General features: G+C 38.7%; 1 protein-coding gene across 3 annotated transcripts in view; it reads right to left on the reverse strand.

Annotated features, from left to right (window-relative positions):
- The window catches only part of MGAT4A (alpha-1,3-mannosyl-glycoprotein 4-beta-N-acetylglucosaminyltransferase A), a 77,569-nt gene that overhangs the window by 7,838 nt on the left and 48,201 nt on the right, over positions 1-21,530 (reverse strand). For all 3 annotated transcript variants that reach the window (XM_042809859.1, XM_042809856.1, XM_042809858.1), the window contains exons 9-13: positions 20,576-20,690; positions 11,586-11,716; positions 10,832-10,939; positions 10,210-10,403; positions 920-998 (exon numbers count right to left, since the gene is read on the reverse strand). In XM_042809859.1, coding sequence (XP_042665793.1) covers positions 920-998; positions 10,210-10,403; positions 10,832-10,939; positions 11,586-11,716; positions 20,576-20,690 — 627 coding nt within the window. The remainder of the gene's footprint in view (positions 1-919; positions 999-10,209; positions 10,404-10,831; positions 10,940-11,585; positions 11,717-20,575; positions 20,691-21,530) is intronic.

The raw sequence follows: 21,530 nt of genomic DNA on the forward strand, positions 1-21,530 counted from the left end.
AGTTACAATTTCTTGACAGGCACAGGACACAGGACATTAAGTCCATCTACTATTTGTTTCCCCTCCTTCCAAGTCCCAGACCAATCCAGTCTAGTTTTTGGCACTATACAATCCCTCCATGATCATTTACTTATTAACGTTTTGGTTTTTTTTTAATTTGGAATATGGCCCGTAAAAAATAGATTTCAAGAAGCCTGCACTGTTGGTATGGGAGAAGACAGACATACTTAGCTATTTTAATACCCTATAAAACAAATTTGTTTTAAGTAATATCCTAAACCATTCCCAGAGTTTTCTGATATAAATGATTAGGTGTGATATCCAATTGAAGAAAAAGAGCCTGTATCGTCTGGCTTCAAGCTAGAATATATTTTAGACAGTATAGTGCTCCCCTGAAATAAAATTCAGACTGATTCATGGTGGAAAAAATTAGGTCATCAAGACAAAGACACAGATTTAGTCTGGGAATCCAGATACTGACAAATCTGTAAGGATTTGTGATCAGGTCTGGATATATTCCTGGTCCATTCCTGAACCAAATTGTCTTTTTTTTTTCTTAACTAGGTCAAAAAGGAGACTGATTTAGCTTTCTCCTTTTCCAAAACACACAGGAAAGGGCAGATTATTTGGTTATTTTTTGTTTTAAATAGTAACAGTGAATTGGAAGAAAACGAAGTTGTTCACCTCCAAATTACCATCAATACTTGTAGCAGGCTGCGTTCTAAAGGAATTATGTGAATAGTTCCAATAATTTTCTGTCAACAGAGCCAATCTTAAAAAAAGTACAAGCATCAAAAGGCTGCAGTTAGAAAAGAAACCATCTTGTCTGTCTTACTCTGTTAAAAAAGGGAAGTCAATGCAATTATGAGGCTTTGCTTTTATCCTATAATGAAGGAGAAACAAATCAATGTGTTCATACCTGAAAAGGCAAAACTTCCACGGTTGTGTTTAGCAGTATATCTCCTGGATGCTCTGGATTGCCACTGTGGAACAAGTACCTATAAAATAAAAAGGAAACATAAGACAGTCTACATATATCAACCATCAATCAATCAATAGCTATGTTACCACCTTATGTATTACTAAACACTTTATCTGAGTTATAATAATAAACACTAATTTTACACTAGACCTACATCAATTGATGATTGAAAAAGTGAAAGATGGTTTCACATTCTACTGTAATAGAAAGGGCTAGCTAAAATTTTTGCACTTGTTAAAGAGCAGTTGAGTAACGTTTTACTAGGAAGATCCCTACATCTGGTCTCTACCCATTGCATTACACAAAGAAGCCAACACTGTAACTACTATTGCCAGGTATGCGCTGGCATCACTTCCAACCTCTCTCCTTTGCTTCCCATGTCTGGTCAGGCCAGCCCATTCTTGTGCCACCAGAATGAACTCTGCAGATCTATTCTGAACCAGGTCAGGAAACGTGTCTGCTTGGACTCTCTTGCCAGATTAGTTTTCTCTGAGACCTGACCTCTGCTCTGGTTCTTTGCACAGCCTCATTAACAACTCTGCCAGGAACTCCCAGCCAATATATTAATGATATCTGAATTCAAACTTCTATTCCAGAGACAGATTATTATTTCAGTATCTCTATATTTTTTTTCTTTGTTAACATATTTGTGTGTTGTGGGGTTGTTTATTTTTAAATGTACAAAGGACTATTATATTACATACCTGTAGAAAGTCCCCATTAACCTCATTCAGATGAGTAATGAATGATTTTTTGTAATGCAAAAGAACAAATACATTTTAAACTGTACCCAAAACCTTCCCTAATATTTTTAAGTAGTGAAGTGCAAATCTTAGAATTCTAATTACCCCCTCTCCAACAGTTTTTTCAGTATTACACACCTGTAGATAGTCAGTTACAAAAGACAGGCTTTAATTTCTCTTTCTTTATGTATAAACACAAACTTCATACCTCTTGATACCAAATAGACATACATACGTAAATAAGTAACAATATTTATTACCACTAGGTGGCATCAACGCTTGAAAAGTTGCTCATTCTTATTTTTTTCTAGGGGATCACAGAGGTGTTTGTTCAGATTACTGTCTGAAAACTGCTTGTATATTACACCTACTCAAAAGACGCTTTTAACAAACCTAATTTATTGTTAATACATTCAAATGAATATGTAAAAAGTCTATCTACACATTTCAAACCTTCCTTCAATTGGAAACTAGAGAAATAAACATTAAGCACTACCTTCCACATTAAACACATCACCAGCCAGGGACAAAATTAGTTCAGAAATTATCACTTGATTAAAATTACAAACATTAGCTCCACTTGCAATTTATTAAGACATAATTGCAGATGTCAATTCCAGATTGTCTTTATCCAGTATATCTAAAGCTAGGTAAATACTTGCCATTAATCCACACTCTATAGCTACAAGTCAAGAAGGAGAACAGAGCCCTTTGACCCCGAATTAGAAATGTCTGTGGCAATAAGCTAATAGGAATTAATTTAAAAACACACTAACACACAGAGGCAGGTAGCATTTATCAAGGCTCAGCAGAGTCAAAATCATACACTCAGGTCTCAGAAAGCTACACTGATCCCCATTGCACTGATTTCAGCAGAACTTCCCACATTGAACTGCAAGACAACTAGATTTGGTCAGCTCCAACACTGCATGTACTTGTGTGCACCTCTGTGATCGTGAGCTCCCAGTGGAAGACAACACTGCGGAGGTGGTCCGTGTTGGGGGAAGCAGTGGTTGGGTTCTGCTTTGTTTCAAGAGCAGCCCTACTGCCACAGCAGCCATTTCTCCTACTGTGCTGACTTCTGAAACTCAGGTGGGGTTTCTGCCCCAGTCCCAGAACTTACCATGCCAGGAAGGCATCAAGCTTAAAAGCTGGCAAGATGCTGAAACCATTATGGGAAGGAATGAAAACTATTTCTCCATAATCAAGCCCACTTTTTTCAGTCTGTTTTCTATATCTGTCTATCATATGCACATACATATAACATATGCATATGTCACATCTTATTTAAGATTATGTTTAGAACAGAAGGGATATTTTTATATCTGAGCCCTGCCTGAACACTTGTCAGATAACACCTACTCTGACAGCAGTTGCACAGTTACGAAAAATAGAAGCATGAATGCACATAACACAGCTCATATCTATAATCAATCTTCTGCTTAGAAATACAGTTTATGAATTAGAAAATTCACTTTGAAATAACATTTAATTTACAAATGAGCGGCTGTTCTACAGCTCCTAAAAGCAGCCTCAATTAGCTGTTCTTTTATGAAGCTCCTTTCCTTGACACACTGATAAATCACAAGCTTTCAAGGCTACAAAACGTTTTTCTGGAGACAGAAAGCCACCAAAGTTGCTGTGCTTTTGGTTAAGGCATTCTGACATCTGTCCTGGGATTTACAGGCAACAGCCCTCAGAAATACTAAAAAGCACGCGCCTTTTTTTCTCCACTTTGTTTAGCTGATATTTTTCCCTAGGATGGAATCAAAAACTTTTTGTCTGTTTGTTACTTAAACATAATGCCTTCTGAAACATTCTTTAAAATTAGAATTCTGAAAGCCACAGGCCTGTTAAGTATAATAATCCCAGCAAATGCATATTAACCTGAAGTTATAAAACACCACAGTTGTCTTGTAGAACATTACTTCACAGTCTGCTTTAATTCCAAAACGCAGGTGGGCAACTTGGACATTCTTGATGGAAATGATCAGCAAAAGGCAACTCTGACTCACAACTAGTGAATGAAATACCGATGTACCTCAACTTCAGAGAACCTTCTTCACTGTCAGACTCTCTTTAATTTGAAGCGGTTGAGGTCAAACCGGTACAGGTTAGGGGATGAGCTGCTGGAGAGGAGCTCTGCAGAGAGGGACCTGGGTGTCCTGGTAGACGACAGGTTGGCCATGAGCCAGCAGTGTGCTAAGCTAACTTCAACTCTTCACTCTCTTTGTATTTTGCTTATGGAGCGGATGTCCCTGTCTTCTTTCCCACACACTGAGACTCAGAGAACTGAGTCTAAATTTCCAGATTTGTTTCTATTCAGGCACTCAGAAGTCTGTCTCACTGTCTCTTATACTTTATTAAAAACTAGAATCATTGGCATTCCCATTTTTTTAAACACAACGTGCAACTCTATGCATCTTCTGTTTTGTTGAGCCATTACAAAGAGAGCATAGATCAGAACACTACAAGCTTATCAGTAAACAGCAGCTTTATGAAAGGAAATAATACAAGAAAAATCTTAAAAATTCGAAATTCACAGCCACTGCCAATGCATTTTTTGTTTTGAAGAAAACAGACTCATCTCACTTGATGCTCAACACAAATATTCTAGGAATCTATTTATAAATGTAGGCCTTTGTCTTCTGTAAATAACAGGAATCAAATCTTTTTCTCTGTGCTTTCCCGAGTCTCTGTTTAGCAATTTGATATACCTTTGTATATTCCATTTTCAGAGAAAGGAAGAGAGAGAGGAAGGCAGAGGGGAAACGTTTCCTTCCACATTTGCACAAATTGTACCCCAGCACCAGGGAACATACCAGTTATTAATTCTGCATAACGTGAATGTCTATGAAAGTAACAGTCAGTCAGCAAGGTTTGGTTTCTCCACAAATACTGTCACCTCTGCAAGAGTTATTATCCACCAAATCCATCCTGTCTTTTTGATCTCCGGATGCAAATAGGGTAAAAGAAATCTAATCTATCCCCACTCTGTCATTTTCCCAGAACCCTCATTAGGAAATGCTATTTTCACTGTTACTGGAAACGTGCATTGACTGTGCATTACTTTCCATGTTTTTCTTGTATAAAATATAAAAGGAAGATTAATAACTTCTTTTCCACGTTCCGTTTTCTTTCCTATCCTTTAGGTCACTTATCCATTGCTTTGCAAAAACTTTTGCTCCATCCACACTTTCACATCAGCCACCATAGTGTCAGACCACCCCTCTGCTGCCATCTCTCACATGACAACAGCATGTAATGGAATATTCGTGGGAAGGATCAACTTCCACTGCCATCCCACCAACATCTGCTTCTGACATCACGAGCCAACATCATAACGTAGGAGGCATTACTTTCATAGTAGGCCTCATACAGACACACACGCTCACACACACTTCTCCAGAAGTGCTCCAGTCAGTTTTCTTAAACACTGGCATTTGCTAACATTCGAGATGCACTTGGGTGTGGGCAACCTCACAGGATGCCGGATGCAATTATGACATATCAGACACTCAAGCCCTTTGGCAAATCAAATTAAGTAATTTAGAGTATCACATTAGACACCTAACATTCAGGCAACTGCATTAAGCCTCTCAATATTTCTGACCAAGAACAGTAAGCCCAGGAACACTGCCAAACACACAAATCTGGAGCATTAGTGCCATTAAGGAGGAAGCAGCATGTCCTTGGCTCAGGCAGCTCTTTTCTTCTGTCTCTGATCCATGCTTTCTTTTCTTTTCAGATGAAGCACTTGCCTCATCATTGCAGGCATAGTTCCATGCTCGGAGCAACCGGCATCAGTGGCTGGGAGCCTGCCTGCCAAGTCCCTGCTGTCAGTGTATCCATTTGAGGATGTTCTACTCATTAGTACAGAAGCTTATATAAACACAGAAACCAAGTCCTCAATTCCTCTTTTTCTTTTCTTCCCCCCACCCTCCCACATTGAAAACATTAGCCCAACTGAAATGCTCTGAAGCACTAAAACTTCAATAACTTTATCAGACTTCTAAATATTTCCTACCAACTGATATCAGAATTAAAGCTTAAAAAATGATAGTAAGTTACATTTTAATAACCTTTTCTATAACTATGCATTTAGAATACAGATGATTTCTAAACTGTGCACTGTGCAGTTGTGTGCATGTGTTATGTCAGCTAGAACTGCACAGGAAAGGCAGGATGTATTGCACCATGCTGAGGGAGAGCTTGCTTCTACAGTGAACAGCTTTTAAAGCTGCGCTGCTCTTCCACTATAACGATGTGTGCTTAATAGCAGGACAGCAGCCATCACTTTTTAAATAGGTAATTTTCAGCACTGTCACAATAATTTCAAAGCAAAGTAACTCATTATGTTTGGTTATCAGCTGCCAGACAATACACAATACAATAAGTTTCAAGTTTAAACAATCAAATACATCATTCCCACTGACGCAAGATATCTACATTATGAGAAGCTACCACAGGACATACAAGGTTAACAGCACGTGTTCCTTCCCTCAGATCCCAGGGTCAACAGCAGAGAAAATTGGATCGTTATTCTCAAATACTGCACCTCAAGTGGCTATGCCAACATCAGAATACAAAGTAGTAAATGTAATCTACAAGCAGATTTGTCCAACTATCAAGATTCTAGCTTAAAGATGAAATGGCAGAGAGCAGGGTCCACCTCATAAAACCACTTTATTAACCATCTACAGCATGTTTTGAGGACTACCTGATAACTTGTTAAAAACAAGGCCACAGCTATGAGGCAACTGGAGTTAAAAGCAGAGGAGCGTAAAAACAAGAAATCTACACACAAAACCCAAGAAAACACAAGTTCTGCTAATCCTTTTGAAAATACCCTAACACTGCTAAGCAGTTATATAGAAAGGATGACCTAAACAAAATGTCCATTGGTAGTTCCAAAGGCTTCCTTGGTGTTACTTGGTATTTTCAAAGAACAAATTCCAGTGTCCAAAGCTGTTCACAATGAGCTCCTTGGGCTCAACACCCATCACTAACCTCTCTGAAGAAACAGGGTAACTGGCAAAGAAAAGTAATATTTATAGTTACTTTTAGTAACCAGAATTAATGCTAGTGCTTAATGTAAATTCAAATAGTAGTAATGTGAATATCATAATGTAACTTTTAAATATGAGCTTTAATAACTAAGTGATACTGGAACAACAGTATATAATGAAATAGCAAAGTGAATTTTCATAATTATCTAGTGACCTAAAGGAAAAGAAATGCAGTATTTCTTGTCTTTACAATGTAGGCTGTTTTGAGCCTACATTTATTCAGAAAGTAGTCCATCCATTTGAAAAAAATAAACCTCCCACAGTGGTGAGCAATTTGTTCCTTAGTAAGAAAGTCAGTGGATCTACTTTCAGTCTGAAGGACGCGCTATTGTAACAGTGGTGTGCATCTTTGTATTACTGCAAAAATAAGAATGAGAATTTAGCTTATTATCATGGGACTTCAGTGTTCTGGCTGGAAATCTTTCACTTGGAAATGACTGAAAAGATTCGGTATAAGAGCTGTTACTAACATGAACATTAGACAGTTTCAATTTATACACCTCTCTCCTTCTTCAGGTGTGGTTTAGAACAATCAATGTCTGATTTTCAGCATTCAGCAGGGATAAGCCATCTAGGTTTAACACAAAACAGCTACAAATGTTCTTTGCTGCTCTACTACATGAGTTCAGATCTCACTCGAGGTTACTAAGAAATTCTTGCCTCTGTTATCTCTGACAATATTCTCAGGTCTCAAAAATGAAGTATTCAAAGGCTTGATGACAGTTTATTACAGAATTGCTATATTCAACACAAAATTTCAGTTCAATTCTGCAAAAAAGGTTTGGCCTGGAAAAATAAACTCTAGGAACAAGTTACTACTCTGTCACACTGTAACAGACCTGCCATTCATTCTGCAAGTTGTGGTCAATATTTCCATTAAGAAGCTTGTTTATCAAGGATTTATTACTGGAGTTATTAAGCAGTTATGCCTCAAACCCACCTGGCAGACAACGATTCGTACAAAATCAAAGAGCTATTCTACTACTTTAAAAACACAAACAGCATGTGCTGTGTCCCTTCACAAACACAAGATGGCTTTCAAAAGCGTATCTTCTACTCTTGATTGCTGTGGATCTATCTTCCCAGCAGGCAAGTTTTCCTGATGTGCAGTCCACTTTCCCTTTCATGTCTTTCAACCCACTCGTCACGGATTTACATTTGGCTGCCTCAAAAAGCATCACTGAAATATAAGGAAGCACAATTTCTTTACCCAACCTTCATCTACCAAAATCTGCTGCTGAGGAATTTTAGTAGGCAAACAAAACCAAGTCCTCAACAATTTGAAATTACAGTGTTTGTAGCCCTGCTCAGCTACTGACTGCAGAAAGGCAGAATACTGTATTTTTTATGACCCTGTGACAAAGAAACACAAATGAATGAATACCAAAATGGTCTAAAATGACAGTTCAAATGACTCTATACCTAGTTTTTTAAGTCTGAAAATATAAAATTATTCTAACTTGTGAACTTCCTTCCTTTGAGGAAGCAACTGGATTCAAAACACTTCATCTAACCTAAAATTACTTTCATCAATATGTAAAAATAGTGAAATAAATAATCATATAATCCTCTACTGCTAGGACTGCTTCTAACAGTCTTAGCCCTAGCTACAAATTTTAAGAGCACGATAATGATAACTGTCTTCCCATGTTTCACAGAGATCATCAGCATTTACTTTTACCCCCAATTCCTTCACCATGATGGTGATACACACCAAATGCATATTTTCTTCACACCTGTGCTTGCCAACCACAGGGATGACCTACTACACTTGCTAGCAACAGTTTACAAAATCATAGAATGGAAGGGACCTTTAAGACTACCTAGTTCCAACCCCCCTGCTATAGGCAGGAATACCTCCCTCTAGACCACGTTGCTCAAAGCCCCATCCAGCCTGACCTTAAATGCTTCCAGGGAGGGGGCATCCACAATCTTGCTGGGCAACCTGTTCAGTGTCTCACCATCCCCATAGTAAAGAATTCCTTTCTAATATCTAGTGTAAATCTACCCTCTTCCTCTAGCAACTTGTCCCATTGCTAACGGAATTGTCATTACGTACTTGACTCACCCTAATGAAACAACAATGTTCCATCCAAGATCAACATTTACTTGCTACAGTTACCCTATTTATAAAATAGAAGCATATAAGTCTTAATAAAAAAAAAAAAATTCAGAAAATAAAAACAAATTTGACAAAGATCACTTTATAACCTTGAAGAAGAAAATTTGATCAAAAAGGAATCAATGAGTTCATACATTTCATTTGGAAAATGTATCATTTTTATACTATTGGCATAGGATTAAAAAAACAATCTGCTTTTAATCCAAGAAGTATCGCAGTCAAACCCCTCAACACACACATCTTAGAAGCTATCCAGGAAAATCTTTTAAAGCACACTAATCAACTGAAAGAGTAATCTGACATCTTGCACAACAAACTGGAGTTTCATAGGTCAGACCAGCTTGAAAAAACATAGAACAAGGAAACTACTGATCCTCACTTAGTCTTTGATTATGTAGCAATGTGCAGAGGTTGACTAACTGGATTCAGTTCAGGTTTGCAAAAAGGGCTCCTTCACAAGAAAAGCATCCAAAGAAACCTTCTCTACTGTACTAGAGGTACTGGCCTCAAAAAAGCATATAAGGTATGTGAAGAAAAGTGAAAGGAATCCATTAAAGTAGCAATGCTTGGACACTGCATAAGCAATATAATTTTTAAGTCTTAGACCACTATGTTGGTAGGACAGTAAATAACAAAGCTGCAAAAAGTCTCAGCAAAAGTAAAGGAAGACTAATAACTCTAGTAGATAAAGTCACCTCTAGCTCTCTAGCAAATCACAGGTACTTTCATTTCAAGCCTATTTTTAAAATCAATTACATAGGTCAACTTGAACTTTTAACTCTTTTCCAAGCCCTAAAGCAGATTCTGAAAAAAAAAATAATAATAATAACCTTTAGAGTTCCCAAATTTCAGGTAAAAGGACACCATATGCTCCAGCAAGACTTCTGGTCTGGACAACCAATGCACTGAGGCTGAGGCTGCAGGGCACAACATACTGTACCACACACTGCGCTGCACAGTTGAAATTGTAATTAGAAGCAGACCATCCAAGTACAAATAGAGCCAAATTGGCTTCTCTGGATTCCCTTATGAGCTGCCATAGAAGCATTGGTCTTGAATCGCATTTATCAAAAAGGCTCCAGGTAAAATTAAAAGAAGAAATAAAGAGGAAAATAACATTTAAAGCAGTAAAGGCTTGGAAGGAAAAGTTGCTCGTGATCAGTTTCACCTAAACTGCAAATAAACCAGGATGATTTCACTTTAGTTTATTACGACAGCCCCCAGTTCTATTGTCACGCATTCTTGGCAAGCGCACAGCCTTAGATATGAGACCAAAACCAAATAATTACTAACCTTTCTACATTGACAGGCTTGTCAAATTTAAATAGAATATAATCCCCAGCAACCGGTGTGACAGCCCAGAAAAAGTCTTCCCCTACATATGTTTTTTCTAACGTGTGCCCCTGGTACACTTTTAAAGATGTGGAAACCTCTGCAGGTGGATTCACGTGGATTTTATGCAGTAGCGGTTTCAGAAAGTCTTTATCCTAGTTGAAAGAAAGAAAAACATCATGCTGTTTTATTACGTTTTTCTCAAGTGGTTACACTTAAAATGAACTCCTAGAGAAAAAAAAAAAAGAAAAAATAAATACATCGCTCATTTCCAGATATTTCAGATCTTGTAATAGGTAATAAGAGGAGCATTCCATTAAAGTAATAAAAAAAGAAAAAGTAATAAAGAAATTAAAAAAAATAGAAGCATATTCTCACTAGCAAATATTCATAAAAATAAGCTGAGATTGGTATTTCTTATACCTGATAGTAACCAGTTTATACCAGGTTCATTCCAATTGGAATAACACATAATTAAAAAATACTAAACAAGAAAACTCTTTTTTTCTCAAAGACTGAAAAAAAAATATATATTCACGAGATCAATTTGTTCTGGAAAGGAAGGAGAAGTGTAGCTACTAACTGTGAGTTTCTGGATCTTTCCTGCCAGGGAGGAGTGGAGGCCAACATGCTGGAAGAGAGAAGGCCTGAAGCGTATCCGTAGGTTTGATTTCTGCCGATCACAATGTTTCTAAAGCAAAAGGAGAAGGGATAAAAACCCATATTGTTAAATTCAACAAAAAGTTGCTGAGATTTTACTCAAGGACCTCATGTTACATGAACCGAAAAGACTCACAAAAACCCAGACCTATTTATCCAGTTCATCTTGGTTTTATTCTAGAAATCTAGCAACACTGCTGTACAAATATAATACTAGTCAATAAAGAAGAAATTTACATCTATTTTTGTACAGAACCTGTTTCTTCAGTCTTTCATCAAGGAAGCTACTAGAGGAATAAAGGACCAAAAATCTAAATTTAATCACCATTTGGAATCTTCTCTATGACTGCTATACAAGTAGCAGTATTCTACAGAGCCATAGTGGGGGCTACAAGAACGAATTAATTTCAGGACTGTTACATATAAAAACTAATCTAACATTTTTCTTTCACCAACTACTGCATCCACCTCCAGAATCCAGAACAAAAACAATTATAATGCCTCTGAAAAATGTGTTTCTGAAGGTTTACCTGAGATTAAAATCTTAGTAGGAAAACAGATTAATTTAGAACACACAGTAACCACGATAAATTGTATGTTAGCCTTTAATTCAGCAGAAACAGCACATTCACAAACATTAAAACATTTTAGAAGCTTCACAATAAGAAGAAACTTACAGCATCTTTTTCAGGGTTACACACTTTCACCCAGAGGATATGGTCCAGAAGCCAATCAATTGGTTTCTCCTTATAAAACATAAATATGAACTCTACAATAAGAGTGATATCTGGAGACTGGAACATTTTGCCTGCAATGACATTAAAAATAACTGGAGTTATGTTATAATAAGACAGCATTGTACCTTGAAATCACTGCTAAAATAAGCAAGCTTCTGCCACGATAAGGTATGTTAGATGAACGATTTGAAATCTCCAATTGAGCAATCTGAAAAGCTCCATACTTATAGAATGCTTTGGGTTGGAAAGTACTTCAAAGGCCAACTAGTTCCAAACCCTTGCCATGAGCAGGGACACCTCTCACTACATCAAAGTGCCCGGAGTCCCATCCCACAGCGCCTTAAGCATTTCAAGGATTGGGGCATCCACAGCTTTTCTCAGCAACTTGTTTCAGTAGCTCACCACTCTTACAGTAAAGAATTTCCTCCTAATATCCAATCCAAATCTGCCCTCTTTTAGTTTAAAGCCATTACTCCTCATCCTGTTACTATAGTTCCTGATAAAGAGCCCCTGTCCAGCTTTCCTGTAGGCCCTCTTTAGGTACTGGAAGCTCACCGTAAAGTCTCCCTGGAGCTTTCTTTTATCCAGGCTAAAAAATACCAACTATCTCAGCCTACATTCATAGAAGAGGTGTCATATCCCTCTGAACATCTTTGTAGTTCTTCTCAGGACTCAATACATTTCCATTTCCATCTTGTGTGGGGGGCCTGAGAGTTTGGATGAAGTACTCCCAGGGGGGTTTCATGAGGGCAGATCAGAGTGGGCTTGTCACCTCCCTTTTCCTGCTGGCCACCCTTCCTTTAATGCCACCCAGGATAGAGTCAGCCTTCTGGACTCTAAGTGCACATTGCCAAACCATGTTGAGTTTCTCAACATTCAGCACTCCCAAGACCTTCTCTTCATACATTCTCTCCCCAGCCTGCATTTGTGCTTATGACTGCCCTGATGCAGCTGCAGGACCTTGCACGCAGCCTTGTTGAAATTTATGGGGTTTTCGCAGGTCCACCTCTCAAACCAGTCGAAGTCATTCTGCATGGCATCCCTATCCTCCAGCATATCAACTGTACCATGCACCTTGGAGTCATCAGCATACCTGAAGGTGCACTCAATCCCACTGTCAACAAAGATATTAAAGAGTGCTGATCCCATTACAAACCCCTGGTGAACACCATTCCTCATTGTTCTTCACCTGGACATGGAGCTGTTGACCACACCTCTGAGTTCTACTACTCATCCAATTCTTTATTCATCCATCAAATCCACGTCTCCCCAATTTAAAGACAAGGATGTTACATGGGACAGTGTGAAATACTTTGCTTAATCTGGGTAGATGATGTCAGTTGCTCTTCCCTGACCTACAAACGCTGTATCCCTGCTGCAGAAGGCCACCAAACTTGGCAGGCACAATTTGAACTTAGTGAAGCCATGTCGGTTGTCTCCAAACGTCTTTGTTTTCTATGTCTTTTGGCATAGTTTCCAGGATGATCTGCTCCACAGTCTTGCAGGACACAGAGATGAGATAACTGGCCTGTAGTTCCCTGGATCTTCCTTTTTTAGCTTTTTAAAACCAAGGGGGTTGTGTTTCCCTTTTCACTCGCTGGGATCTTCATAGGACTGTCATGACTTCTCAAATATGGTGGATAGTGACTTCAAAACTTCATCTGTCAGCTCCCTCAAGACTACTGGATACATCTCATCAGATCCCACAAACTTGTGAACATTCAGGTCTCGAACCTGATCTTCTCCTGAAGTAGGAGGTTCTTCATTCTCCGAAGTCCCTGCCTTTGCCTTCTGTGACATAGGCCATGTGGCTAGAGCGCTTGCCAATGAAGACTGATGCAAAAAGTTCCCCATATTCCATGTAAACAGGTCTCCTATATCCTTCCAGGGAGGGCATGTTTCTTTTTCCTGTCTTCCTTTCATAACTGACATACCTATAAAAAGCCTTCCATGTTGCCCTTGACATCGCTGGCCAGATTTAATTTTATCAGAGCTTTAACTTCCCTAAGCTGATCTCTGGCTGCTTGAACTATTTCTCTGCATTCCTCCCAGGTGGCATGCCCTTGCTTTCAGCTAAGCAAAACTAAATAAAACAGAAAAACTAATCAAACAAGAACTTGTAATATAACTGGGTGCCATTAAAACATTCCATGTGTGTTACAACATAATCTCCTTAAGAACAAACATTTTCAGTCTGCAGAAACAGATGAAGAAAAATTATGGGCATGTGCTTACTATTCCCTGTGCTGTCACATAGCAGCAACCAGAGTTTTTCCAGAATGTACAGGCCACTGGCAAACTCAAACCAAGTGCAATTCCAACTAGACAGAATTAAAGCAGTCAGCTGCCTAGCAGAAAGCCCAAATCCCTCATGTGATAAAGAACTGGAGAATTTTGCTATATACTGATGTGACTTTGGGGCTTTCAAGATAACATACTCCTTGGTAAAGCACAGATAGACTTCTTGGTGACACGGTTACTACAGAATCTTTGTAATTCTGCAAAATATGAGTTCTAAAACAAGGCCTAGATGAAAAAGAGAAACTTCGTGTTTTTGTAGAGTGTATTATATCAGCAACTTCTGCAGGGCAGTAGAAGGTGTCTGAAGAGAAAAGTGGCCAATACACTCAACTTTGTTGTTGCACTGAATGCAGCATCTAAGTAAGGCATCTCCTGTAAAGATACGGCTACTAGGCACAATAAGTAACTGGCAGTGGGACAGCCCAAACATGAAGAAAGACTCCAACAACAAGCAATTATACTATCTGGGACTCAGTGACAACTTCAAGCTTCCAAAGCCAGATCTAGAAGTGAGGACACATTCAGAAAGCACCATCAGGTTTGAAGATGAAGTATGGAAGACACAAGAAAAGATGACTTCACACAATAATGAACCACGTGGGGGGATGCCAGCTGACATGATTAAGTTTTGTAGATGGTGCTTAGATGTAGGAAGTGCTGACATATATACATGGGCTCTTGGGGGACATGCACATGAATAGATTAAAGTGCAATAGAGGATCTTCTCCAATGCAAGTTCTTAGCATACCCACACTTGGATGTGCAATAACACACTTAAGGATGTGAAATTTTCTCTTCATTTGTAATGCACAAGGCCTTCATAAGTTTTTTCAATCAAGTCCACAAGTAGTAGGGGTTCCCAGTATTTTTTCTTTCTACATTTTGAAGGAACAGCTGGAGTAAATACTAAGAATATCTATCTCTGAGGTAGCAAAACCACTCTCTGCACATTAGAAAAGGGAAATTGGTTCTCACTACAAGAACAGAAAACTCTCCAGAAAGGCCATTAAGGAGCTGCATAGGCTATTCTTGAAGACAAACAAACAAGGAACAACCTTTTGTATGCAACATAAACTATCAGCAGTGGAGCACTCCACTTGAACATGTGGCTGAATGGAAATGAAGAACTGCAAGCACTCTGCATTACTCCATTCCTCAAGGTGGATGTTCACTTTTACATAAACAGAAGACAGGATATGGCTGAAGTATCACCCTGAGCCAATACTACACCTAAGACTACATTAATTTTTGCCTTAAGTGATGATATTTCTGCTGTGAATATGCATGTGGACCATCACTCAGTTTCAGTTACTTTTTCTTTGAGGCTCACCTAGGTCTGTAATTCATGGAGGATTATCACAAGGTAGTACAATAAATCAACCAATAAACACAAAAAAAAGGAGCTGGGAGTTCAAATCTTTTTAATAAGGATGGAGAATTTCTCTGCTGAAGTGGGACTGAGCTTGGCATGTTTTACACTATCTCAGCACAGATACAGAATTCCAGGTTATCAGCTTACATAATAGGTAACCAGGATATGTTTTAAGTGAGAACATCTAAGTTGTGGTGGCCTTTTTTATGTGTGCTCCAGCACCATCGATTATCAGACTCATACATCTGGAGACTTGCTCTGACAATGTTTAGATCCTGACCTACAAAATTCTTCATTCTCTCTAAAAGGGGTTAGAGACACAGGAGGTCACCTAAAGGGCTCCATCATTTCCAGAGAACATGTCAAACATAGGAACTCTCATTCCGTTCCTGCATGACTTGTGTGAAACTGGCAAAGAGAATAGCCAATGACATAACAGTTCTTTTGGAATTTGAAATCAGTTTGGAGGATGTAATGTGATTACATCATGATGTAGTACACTACGGAAGTTGTATCTGACATAAGAAGTCCCAATTGTTTCATCTGTTGGAATGATGTTGTGGTCATAAAGGAGACTATTCACAGAGCTGGGTGGAGAATTAAGCGTGCTAAGACATAGTAAGAGACCCAACACTGCCAAGTCAGAAAGCTGTCCCTCACAACCTTTGAATTTTTAATTTCATAAGGAAAAAACATTGACATTATTTGTTAGTGCTTTCTACAACAAGGACCTCAAACAGTCATCCCCACTTGAAATTACTGTGTGACTTACGTGAGGCTCCCATTAAACAAAGGACAATCCCCTCTAAATTAGAACTGTCTTGTTAAAAAAAAAATAAAAATCTTTAGGTCTTCATTAGGATATTGTTGTATTTACATACTTCGTTGTTGTCATGTTGTTTAACATTATTTATAGAAGCATTTAAAAACAGATAGGAAACAATCAAATTATTTGTACAATATTGTATAAAATGTTCAGGTGGAATAACAGCTCTTTCAGCTTGTCACACTTCCAACTAAATAGGCTCCTAATTTTCCTGGTGATTCATCTCTGCCTACTGCTTTTGATAACAGTGTAGGAAAAGAGAAAAATACAAGAAACCCTAATCAAAGATCAGCTTAAAAATGTAAGGGCTCATGAAGCATTTATGGGACTGAAATCACCATTTCTGGATGACACTGGTTGAAATAGCCTGTCAGTCACACCTGCTTCCACAGAAAGATGACCTTTCCGTGATGTGTATTGTAAAGATACACATGCAACCTAGAAAACATCCCCACATTATTGTTCCAATTGCTGTGGGGGCTGACTGAAGAGACAGCTTTCCTCTTCCAGGGCTATAGGTATATGTACTCCATTTGCTCTGGAGTCCTTTTCTTCTACTCAAGGACACAGCAATAGCACCACACTGTACATAAATCACTTTGATCAGCTCATCTTCTAAAGAAGACAGTGTAGTCTTCAGTTGTCATCTGTGGTGAAAAGACACTCACGGACTGTGCCACTAGAAACCCCAACAATTAAATAACCAGAGAAAAAGACTGAAGAGTGGGCATATACTCTTTTAATCTAAGTTATCCTAATTTTATCTAAAATAGAACCAGGATATGAATAAGCAGATTATTTACTTCTCCGTGGCAAATCTGTGCTCAAAGGTGCCTTCTTCTAGGCCTGCATTTGCATGCTATTGTTCAATCATGCAATAAAGTCCTGACCCCCAACTCAGTGAAGAATCCGGGTACAAGTGTCCTCAAACCCCACTGGCCACTCACTATTATACTCCTGAACACTGTGGAACAGCACAGGCAAAGCCTTCTCCTTGAGGCTCCAGTGAGCACTGGAGCCAAAACTAACAAGCAGAATCCTGCTCCACAAGCCTGAGACACCTACCTGGAGTAACACTGCCTCTCACTAAGGGCAGACGCACACATACTGCTTTCTGAAGTGCTGTCACCACCTTCCACACTCAGCATGGCACAGCCCTCCCCCAGCACTTTGCCTTTCAGTACAATACAACACCACCTCTATCTGCCATTTCTGTCACCTGCAAAGCACTTCTGGCCTCAGAACACCCTTCCTATACCAGCTCAAAACCAAGACTTGCTTTATCACAGGCTTTCCCTGCGGAGGTCTTGAAAGCTCCAGAACTCCAACTGTACACAGCTTCTCTGTAGCATGGTAACTAGACCAAGACAATCCCTGCTCCATACATCCAAGATTTCAGCCCCTCTAAATCCAAACAAGCCAAGCCCTTGCCTAGCTTTTCCTTCATGAGGGTGACAGCAGCAGCCTGGCTTCCCTGGGACACAGACATAGCCCAAGAACAAACAGAAGCATTTACTCAAGCCCACATAGCTACAGACGATAAAAATGCTGTGAGCCATGAAGCCACTCCGGTGGCATCCAAATCTAGCCTGCAGACTGCCCGTTTGCTGTCCTCAGTATGCAGTCAAAAATCACCAAGCTGGAGACCTAACCACAAATTGGAAGAATTAGAAGGACTGCAAAAGACAACCTAGAGGCTGATTTCAGACTGCTCCATTAGAGTTTGTGACATCTGACACTATAGCTACAGGACAAGGTATTGTAAATCCTCTGGAAAGCACTTCAGCTTACAAGCAATTGGAAGGCAAATTGGCATTTCTCATAAAAATCTGGCAGGACTTTACCATGTTATGCTAAGGACTGCAGTGCAGAGCTGAATTTGAAAGAGCAGAAGAGGCACCTCCTTCCATAGAGCTTCTAGGGAAAGAGCACACATCTCACCCATTATTTATTAGATACTTGACAGCACTTAGGGCTATGCTTTCAGTATCAAAAAAATAAAAATAAATCAAAGAAAGCAACTTCTCCTCAATGGTGGAGGTGACAGAATTTTATAATCCTGCTGTCAGCCTGAACAGCTGCATTTCCAACTTCTTCATGTACTACTTGCGTAAATTAGATTTTCAGTTCAGAAACACTATGACAAAAACACATTTTTTCCTGGAAGAATTTGTAAGCTGATCAAGGCTTCTAGTAGACTGCAATGAATCAGCTACACTAAATCACTAATTGCTAAATCTCTAGCAGTTCCGTACTCTATTTTTACGTATCTACATAAAAATCATCCCAAATTACAACAAACTACTTTTGTCCTTCTCTTTAGCTGTCTGCTTTACCAAATCATCAAGATTCATAAAGAGGTAGCACAGATGAGGGAAATCTACATTGTCTGCATATTCAAATGCAGAATATGGCTATTGTAGATCAGAAGGTTTTAAAGCCAGAAGTATTAGTCACCTTCATGAATACCAACTTTTTTCTCAAAACTTAGAAGTGGGATAAGTAGCTAAACTGGGAGGAAAAAATGTTATTTTGTTGGTTAGAGAAAAAAACAACCCAACACATTAAGATATGTAGTCATAGATAACACATCCAAAATTTTAATCATTTAATCATCAGGATGAAGACAAATATGTAAGAAGGACCAGAACAGGGATACCTAGCAGCAGAAACAACTAATGATAGGCATTTTCAGAGCCCATGCTGCAAACAGACAGTATACAGACAAAGGAAAAAGAAAAATAACACAAATTTATATTTATTTATTTATTTATTTATTTTTACAACTTTGCATGCGACTTATCCAAATCTCTGTATTAAGTAGTATCTACCTATTCCTCTTGGCTTGGACTCTGCTTCCTCTATAGCAAACACTAAGATTATAGGAATGAGGAAGAAGATGAGAATACACAAGTGTTCTGAAATATATTTTCATGGGATTGACAGCACATGTCCTAAACTGTTGGGCTTACACACATTTTGACATCACAGTATTACAAAAATGCAACTTGTCAGTGTTGCCCTCTATTACTCCATCCACATTGCACTATTTAAGCAAGACAAATTGCCTCTATAGCCTAGGAACTTCACACAGACTTTACATCCAAAGTGCAGTTAGGCCTGGATCTAAAACTCTAACCCCATCTAAATCCATAATTAGAGTTTACCTGGTTAAAAGTAGAAACAAAATTTAGTCAGAAGCTATTATCCAAGCAAACTCTCCAGCCGCAGAACCACAGAGCTGACAGTTGCAAGTTGCTCCTTCTCCCAACAAAAGAGACAAGCTTACTTTTGGCAAAAACTCCAACTATTTGAATGCTTATTTCTCCATGACAAGCAGCTTCATCTCCTGTTTTTCCCTCCTTGGTTTGCCCAAGGCAATCAAGCAGATTGGTTATGTGGGTAGCAGATAGGAGATGGGAAGACTTCCCTCTGTCCATGTCCTCTCCAGCCCTCTGCTGTAGGTAAGACTGGCAATCAAACGCACAAAGCAGTTTTGTAACCTAACAGTACTTTAGGAAATGACTGCTAGTTTCCATTCAACTTCGTCAGTCTCTGAACCCCTGAAAATCAGGAAACTATTGCCTCAGCAACATACGTGATGCTGGAGCTGTAAACAGCATAGTACAGGAAACTCCACAGCCTGACTTAGTTTTTAATTTTTCCTTGCATATCTCCAGCTTTATGCTTTTAATTTCATCGTGATACATCACTGCAATAATGAGATACCCCTTTCAATGTGCAAAATTCCTTTAAAACTTCTCTTTCCTTGTTGTTGTTTTCTGTTAAGTCCAGTATTTCTCAATAAGAACATATTAGTGTAAGACAGAAAAAATAACTATACAATGATTTCAGCAGCCTCTGCCAGGAATCCAAGGTGCTGCATTAACTTCTCTCACTGTTGTTTACTGCCATTGACAAGACAGCCTCTAAATAATCCTATGAAGGAGCACATTGCCATAACTTCTCCTGGATGGATTAGAAAGGCAAAGATAAAACAGGCTTTGCAACCAAGACAAAACAATGTCTGATGATCCTTGGAAATTTTACCTTAAACACCATTTTGCCTGTTTCAGGCAGTGTTCACTCTTGGGCTTTTTCCCCTTGAACTTCACAGTCTAATTACATTTATATTTTTACTGTAGTTAAAATAAGTAATTCCTTGCAGTTCAAGTGTTCTTATAAATAAAACAATTTCTGGTTCTAAAAATGCTCTTACTTCCAACAGTTTGAATTTGACTGTCATGGAAAAGTAGCTAAACTAACAAACGCAAACATGAGTTAAACCACAGAATTCTTTAAGAAGCCAAAGAATTTCTAATTCTTGATTTATTTCCAGTACAAAGATAACTTTGAAGTCAGATCACTATTCATCACACCATCTAAGGATGAATGTGCTCTTTCAAACTACTAAAATGAACATTTTCTTACCAATGAAACCCAGCTGAGAAAATTCCAGAATCATCCAATCTTCAGAAGCGAGCTGAAGCGCAAAGTTCTTTATGGTGCTGAAGTAATTCTGCTTGACAACAATGTCATCTTCAAGCTAGAAAAAGGGAGCAATGATATCAACATTCATGAAAAACAGAAAAGTGATAGAAGAAAATACTGCTAGGAAACAGTTATTTGTAATACATCGCTAACACATACCCATATATTTTTAATGCAAGGATTGCTATAAAGCCTCAGCTCTACAGACAAGAATAAATATTTTAGGGTTCATAGTGTAACAGTGGAGAACTAATCCAGAATCCTTCTGTAATAAAATGCCATCAATACATTTCAACATAATGCAGATGTTAAGTAGGTAGTAATAAGTTCACACTACTTTTCTAGCCTCTATCTTCAGAAAAGAACCATTCACAAAGTAATTTCAGATCAAGTGACATCATCAGGACATTATATGGAGAACAAATAGAATTTTTTTATTATTTCTATGACGGTGTGATTATTTACTCCCTTCCTTCCTAGAACTGAAAGACTTTCTCAAGAAGCCAAGAGATGCCACCTACAGAGGCAGGATTCGCTTCCCCATTTCCTGACTTCAGCTGTCCAACAGAGGAACAGGTGCATAGTCCAGCCTCACCCAGACTGCACAACTTCCAAGATGCTGTGCTGCAATCCCTTTATTTCATATTAAGTGCAGACTGCTGCATAAAGTATACTGCAGCTCCTGTTCTAACTCCTAGAGCATTCACTCTTACCTCTTTGTGCTGGCACTAACATTTGTGTGACTTGCCTAGCTTCAAGCAGGCTGCCAATACATCATCCCCTGCACAGCTTCCAGGAGTACTGAGTCTCCAACAGCTCTGACAGTAGTCAGAAAAGCTCACTTTGGAAAAACTGCACAAGTGGAGTGTTATACCCAAAGGATACAGTCCCAAAA

This window comes from Centrocercus urophasianus, unplaced genomic scaffold (genome assembly GCF_019232065.1).
Source record: "Centrocercus urophasianus isolate 14NV4802_14NV808 unplaced genomic scaffold, USGS_Curo_1.0 seq_12, whole genome shotgun sequence".
NCBI lineage: Eukaryota > Metazoa > Chordata > Aves > Galliformes > Phasianidae > Centrocercus > Centrocercus urophasianus.